Genomic DNA, 6804 nt, shown 5'->3' with positions numbered 1-6804 from the left:
AGGTATGACTTTATTCTCGTAATATTATGAGTTTTTTTTCTTGAAATAGTATGACTTTATTCTCATTAAATTACAACATTTAAATGGTATTATTATGACTTTAATCTCGAAATCTCCAATTTTCTGTCCCTCAGGTCGGCCCTAATACTCCATCGTATGAAGGTAACGTGATATGTCACCACAAAGTGCCGTCCCATTCATATTTATACCATTTCAAGCCCTTGCAGCCTCTCACACTCAACCATTTACCAGGTGACGTCAGTCAAATCCCGGAGGGTTCAGGGCTTAAGGCTTTACTCAGCTGATCAATCAGATTTATTTTCATATAGGATAAGATAAGATAAGATAAGATAAAATAAGATATTCCTTTATAAGTCCCACAGTGGGGAAATTTGCAGTGTACAGCAGCAAAAGGGACAAGAAGCATCAGCTAACACAGTAAAAAAAGAGCTAAACAAAGTGAAACAAAACATGAACAATTAACTATAAGGAAATATAAAAATAGGAGCAGTACATACAGTATTGGTAATAAACAGACTAATAAGATAAGATAACATCACCAATGTAGCCTACAAAATAAAGTACACAGACAAAATAAAACCATCACCATTATTCACTATATCTTCACAACCAATTTTTCCAAATTTAGCCTACAATTTTTTTTTTTTCCAATAACATACCATTTATAGCTCATACATTGCTTCCACTACTGCTTAGCACCACTTTTTAGTGATGTCTTTGAGCTGCGGATAGGTCCTGAGAACATCAGGGTCTTTGAGAACGTCAAGAAAACGCAAGCAGTATTCTTGACCTTTATCAATCACCTGATCGATCAGGTTAATAACAGTTTCTTCTGGCTGTGAGAGATGCTTCAGATTCTGATATTGTCTGTCTGTGACGATATGTCTGGCATGCACATGCTGCAGAATGAAGGAGAGATCCGCCCTCAGGCAGGCAATGAGTTCCACCTTGTGCTCAATGATCATTTTCACAGCAGAACCCTGTAGAAGACGGCAGGTTTTGTTTATCAATCATAAAAGAATGAGGTTTTTATGAAATGGGTCATTTGCTTTGGGGAATTGCGTTAATGCAAAAAAAAATTAAACGCTGCTAATTTCTTTAATTCATTAATGCAATCGATCTTTCGGAGGTTGTAGTGTAGTGTAGTTTTAAAGGTAGAGTGATGATACTGGTATCATACAAAACGAAAAAACATCCATTGGTACCAATCATGTCCTACTAGGTTGTCGGGAAGGAGGCTAAATATGCTGCTTTATCCAAATATATGTATATATTTATTATTGGAAATCAGTTAACAACACAAAACAATGACAAATATTGTCCAGAAACCCTCACAGGTACTGCATTTAGCATAAAACAATATGCTCAAATCATAACATGGCAAACTGCAGCCCAACAGGCAACAACAGCTGTCAGTGTGTCAGTGTGCTGACTTGACTATGACTTGACCCAAACTGCATGTGGTTATCATAAAGTGGGCATGTCTGTAAAGGGGAGGTCAGAGGTCAAGGAACTCCATTTTTCCTTGCCAAAATTTGGAGCGTTATTTAGCCTCCTTGATGTCAAGTATGACATGGTTGGTACCAATGGAGTCATCGGGTTTTCTAGATTCATATGATACCAGTATCTTCACTGTAGCTTTAAAACTGAGCCGCTACAACCTAAAAATCACAAGTTTCGTTAATGCGTTAATGAAATTAGTGGCCTTAAGACAAATCTGTTTTACGTAACGTTGTTGTACGTAACGTTGTTGTACGTAACGTTGTTGTACGTAACGTTGTTGTACGTAACGTTGTTTTACGAAACGTTGTTTTACGAAACGTTGTTTTACGAAACGTTGTTTTACGAAACGTTGTTTTACGTTGTTACGCTTGTTACATAAAGTTACGTGAGAAAGTTATTACATACATTGGTTATGTTATTACTTTAACACAAACCATGATGTTTTCTCTATTCTTAACCAAGTAGTTTAGTTGCCTAAACCGTTTGGTTAACACAACGTTAACCATGTGGCATTGTGTGTTTCTGCAAGCGTGATAGGAGGCTGACACGAAACATATTTATGAAACTTTTTTGGGGTTCAGATACGTTGACATTCCACATATCCCCTGGTTTACAGAAAGGTACAATGCCCAAATTTTTTTTCCAGTGACTGGATTGGTTTATAATTAGAAAAACTCTCCACCTACCTAACCTCTCATGTGTATTTGACTGTGTAAGGGTTTCTGCCTCTACTCTGTGTGTATCCACTGTACCTGAGAGGATGGCAGCTTCTCATCGACTGTTCCTGAGAGGAAAGCAGTGTTAGGATTTGCTGAAATGTCCAGACAGAATATATTTAAACAGAATAAATATGTAACAGAATTTGGTAAAGGGTTCACCTGCACACACTTGTGATGTTTTCACAGACACTGATAGATCTATATCACCGAGAGTGCCACCGGATATTTTATCAGCGCAGATCACACTGCCTCTATGTGCAGTGTAATCTGCTTGGAGAACCGGTCCAACAGCATTCCCTGAAAGAGGAAAACGTGAGTATCTATTTGGCAGCTTACATTTTTTTTAATTCATACTGCACGAATTACTTGAGAAATATGATTACTTACCAGTCAGACTACTTCCTGTTTCAATCTTGGTGGAGAGGGAATTTGCAGTTACATTTGTGATTTCTCTGGCGATAACAACACTGTTACTATCAGCGAGCAGTGTAGGTGTGGGTGACCCTGGAAATATTAATAACAATCACCCTTCAGAAACTTAATAACAATGTATAGAAAAGAGAAACCAGAACCTCTGACTTGATTTAAGCCGGATGCATGTCGAGGCTCACTTACAGTACAGAATACAGGTATTTTACAGGCTGATCTTTACCTTCAGTGCTAGGGTTGAAAAGCTGTTGCAGTTGCAATGCGCTTGATGCTGCCTAAGAATGTCCAAGAAGCACCGAGGGGTATCGCCTCCTTTGTGAATTATTATTTTTAAAAGCATTCTCATCTTGTTTAATGCACTGCTTTGCTGTAGCACCTCGAGAAACTCATTCATAGATAAAGTATCCCCACACTGCTTAAAGTGGTAATAGGCAGAATATTTTTGGCATCATTGGGCAAACATCCCATAATAACCTTTCAGCATATTGTAGTTGAAGTGTTCTGAGAGAAAACTAGACTTCTGCTCCTCCTCATGGCTCTGTTTTCAGGCTTTAGAACATCTAAATTTTTATTGGCTGTGCTCCGGTCATGTGACTGGAACTTGGCGTTCCTTCACCAGATTTTACAATGGCGGGGGCGTCACAAACGTTCTCATGTTACAGCTAATCAGTACACTACAAGATGTTTCTGAGAACATCTGAGGAGAGAAATAGGCATTACAGTAACAGAATATTGATTCATATTTGATCAGCGCTGCCGAGTTTGACCGTTAAGTTGGAGTTTGTGAGTGATTGACAGCTGGCTCTCATAGATGGCAGCTGGACAGCAGACCTCAGATCAGCTCTGATTGCTTGTTTTCCTCCGGTCTGTGAAATCTTGCAGATGGCGTTAGGAGCACCGGAGGACACCGAGGAACATGATTTTTTTCAGGTTACCTGTTTCATGTACTACTGTCACGGTATAGCGACCGTTTTATGAAAATAACTTTTTTTAATAATATTTGCTACGATCTCGCCTACTTCAGCTTTAATGATGTAATCAGGGTCACCTGAAAACCACGTACCGAGTCGGTCCTGCTCTGATTTCAACTGGTCCATGATCTGCAATCAGACAGAACATATAGAACAAAGCACTCCACAGAAGGTTTGACAGAGATGTGGCGTGCTTAATGTGGATTTGTTGGTTCCGTCCAGTAAAATAATTAACTTCAAATAATTCACACAGAATCAAAAGTGAATATGTTTTATAGAATTACACAGTACAATGCAAAAGTCTTGGCCACTTGGGGAAATTCTGTAAAATTTTTACAGTAAACGACCACAATCAGCTAAACCCATCTTTTTACTTGTTAGAAAGATTCTGTAAATCATCTGCACCCAAAGCTAAGAACTGACCACAGAGCAGTCTGAAAATATTTCATAATAACTAACATCATATATGAAAGTACTGCTTGTACAAAAACTTGTTCTTATGTTTTTACCTTTTAACCCTCTGAGACCCGCGATCCCGACCGACTTTACTGTCGTTCAGAGGTTGTAGCAGGTTCAGTTTTAGAGCTGTTGTAGCTACAAATATCATGTGAAACTATAAATCTTAAGGAATCCATCGGCACCAACCATGTCATGCTAGCTTGTCGGGAAAGAGGCTAAATAATATAACATAATATAATATAATACATTTAGGCCAAATTTTGGTGAGGACAAACTGGCATGGGGATTTTCAGAGAGGTCCCTTGACCTCTGACCTCCAGATATGTGAATGAAAATAGTTTCTATGGGTACCCAAGAGTCTCCTCTTTACAGACATGGATGGCCACTTTATGAGAATCACATGCAGTTATTTGAATGCGGTATAAATGTCTTATTTTCACTTATTCTAAAATGGTGTATCTGAATATTTTTGCATACTGGGGTCCCTAAACAGTCTTGAAATTCTATAAATTCACTGTAATTGTGTATCACTGTAAAGCTGAGACTCTTATGGATCCAATGAGCCCAACTGTGTTCATGTGTGATGATGTTAGTCCCCATAGGAGACATTTCACTGTAGTGAGACCTATTTTTTTAAACTTGACCTCACTGTATAAAATGACCTGTGGTGACCTCTAGGATAATCACAGCCTCATGAAACTTTACAACCAAAAACTAGAGACCTAGAGCATTCAGAGGATGGATGGCTCAAACCAGAGACCTAGAGCATTCAGAGGATGGATGGATCAGACTAGAGACCTAGAGCATTCAGAGGATGGATGAATCAGACTACAGACCTAGAGCATTCAGAGGATGGATGGATCAAACTAGAGACCTAGAGCATTCAGAGGATGGATGGATCAAACTAGAGAACTAGAGCATTCAGAGGATGGATGGATCAAACTAGAGACCTAGAGCATTCAGAGGATGGATGGATCAAACTAGAGACCTAGAGCATTCAGAGGATGGATGGATCAGACTAGAGATCTAGAGTATTCAGAGGATGGATGGATCAGACTAGAGACCTAGAGCATTCAGAGGATGGATGGCTTTCCTAGCTAGATTGACAATAAGGGGGTTTCTGAGCAGTTTCTAGAACACAAGTGCTCGCTATCAAATCACCGAAAAATGCAATTTTTGCAAAAAATCTCCAAATGTAAAAATATTTTGATCCAAAATCACAGCAAGGCTTTTTCTATGGTGTTCCTCAAGGTCTTGGTGTCTTAATGTGGTATTTTGGAGGGATTATTGATAATTTTTTTATCATTTCTCCAGTGATAAAAAATGGTTAAATTTAGCAGCAAATCTGTGTAACAAATGGTATCAACCCAAAAATTGCTGCAACAACTTATGAGACATTATAGAGCATGGAGATGACCATCATATACTTAAATCATAATGTTCTAAACCCTTATAACATTCACAATTTATTTTAATAAATTAATTCATGTTTATTTCTGATTCATGACTATAAGAACTTGACCCTCAGTGCTGAGCTGCATCTCAAATTAATCTTCAGGTTCCCAGCTTTCAGATGATGTACACCACTTCTATGAGATATCTACTGTTGACTGTTTATCTCCCCCTAAGGAACCCCTGAACCCCTCTAAAGAAGACAAAAACGGCGCGATTGTGAGTCTAGGAGGGTTCATTTGATCGTGTTGCGTCCTTTCTCCACATAGCCTAATGGTGTAAATAAGAAAATAATCACGTTTACGTGATTGTCTGCTTAATAACTTAACTTGAAATGATCTGTAGGTGGCTAAAACGTTGACACAGTGCTGTAGATAGAGTCGAATAAGAAATGTCTTCATGGATATGCAAGTAGAAATGTTAAATCAAAGGCCGACACAACAACTCCGTACTAGAACCACATCTGGAGAATGTTTATGATACAACAAATAGTGCCAAAGCCTACCTTTTTTTGGTTCGACTTGTCGTTCTGTAGTCAAACAAAAACTGCGATAATAAAAATGATTCTACAAGGTAAATATGAAACGGTTTCTTATAAGCGACAGAAACCAAAGCTCACTGCTGCGTCTCTTCACTGTGCCAGCTTCATGCACAATACAGAATGTACTTCCTTATTCTCTTACGCAATCCGTGTGCCATGTGCAGTACAGGAAGAGAATACACAGGCAGCACGGGTTGCAGCATGCAGTCTCACTACTTGCGTGCCACGTGACGTCAGCTACAGTGACGCTACAGTAGCCTCTCAATAATGGTCCTCACTGTATCTGTATGATCTTTGTTTTTAGTTCATAACGCTGTTAAATTCCTCATCTTTTAATCTGAACACTGAGTGAGCTCCGTGATTCCCCACGACTGCTTCAAGATGATGATGATGATGATACGAAAGAATAATAATAATAAAAAAGTTCTGCTGTACAAATATGTTTTAATATTTTCTTTTGTCTTTGCTTTTTGAGAATTATTGGATAAAACAATAACAACTTTCCCTCTTCACAGAAGGTAAGAGGGGAGATGTCTCTTTGATCTGTTAACTAACTAGTAACTACATCTGTCAAATAAATATAGTCCAGTACAAAGTACAATATTTCCCTCTGAAATGTAGTAGAGCATGCGTACTTCCAAACAAATATATCCTTTCATTTCTAAATAATTTCTCTCCTTTTCAGGCCTTCATGTTAACTAAATCATGT

At 38.4% G+C, this 6804-nt stretch overlaps 1 protein-coding gene across 2 annotated transcripts; it reads right to left on the bottom strand.

Moving 5' to 3' along the window:
• Positions 1–496: 496 nt before the first annotated feature.
• si:dkey-10c21.1 lies at positions 497–6804 on the bottom strand. Of its 2 annotated transcripts, none has more exons than XM_037789622.1 (6): positions 6060–6804; positions 3721–3772; positions 2631–2747; positions 2403–2540; positions 2277–2308; positions 497–1001 (listed from the first exon to the last, which is right to left on the bottom strand). In XM_037789622.1, exons 2-6 carry the CDS (start codon positions 3767–3769, stop codon positions 714–716), a joined length of 624 nt encoding a protein of 207 aa, XP_037645550.1. In that variant the 5' UTR covers positions 3770–3772; positions 6060–6804; the 3' UTR covers positions 497–713. The 2 variants fall into 2 exon arrangements, with proteins under 2 accessions (XP_037645550.1, XP_037645551.1); XM_037789623.1 differs by having other exon boundaries at positions 3736–3772.

The sequence above is a fragment of the Sebastes umbrosus genome, chromosome 13 (assembly GCF_015220745.1).
Source record: "Sebastes umbrosus isolate fSebUmb1 chromosome 13, fSebUmb1.pri, whole genome shotgun sequence".
Classification (NCBI taxonomy): domain Eukaryota; kingdom Metazoa; phylum Chordata; class Actinopteri; order Perciformes; family Sebastidae; genus Sebastes; species Sebastes umbrosus.
This window is presented reverse-complemented; position numbering and strand designations above follow the sequence as displayed.

Excerpts from the sequence above, each read along its gene's own strand:
- si:dkey-10c21.1 (XM_037789622.1), bottom strand. The coding sequence starts at position 3,769 with ATGGACCAGTTGAAATCAGAGCAGGACCGACTCGGTACGTGGTTTTCA. Across the intron at positions 2,748-3,720 it reads ACTCGGTACGTGGTTTTCAG|GGTCACCCACACCTACACTG; the intron begins GTGACCCTGATT and ends TAATATTTCCAG. Across the intron at positions 1,002-2,276 it reads AGAAGCTGCCATCCTCTCAG|GGTTCTGCTGTGAAAATGAT; the intron begins GTACAGTGGATA and ends CGTCTTCTACAG.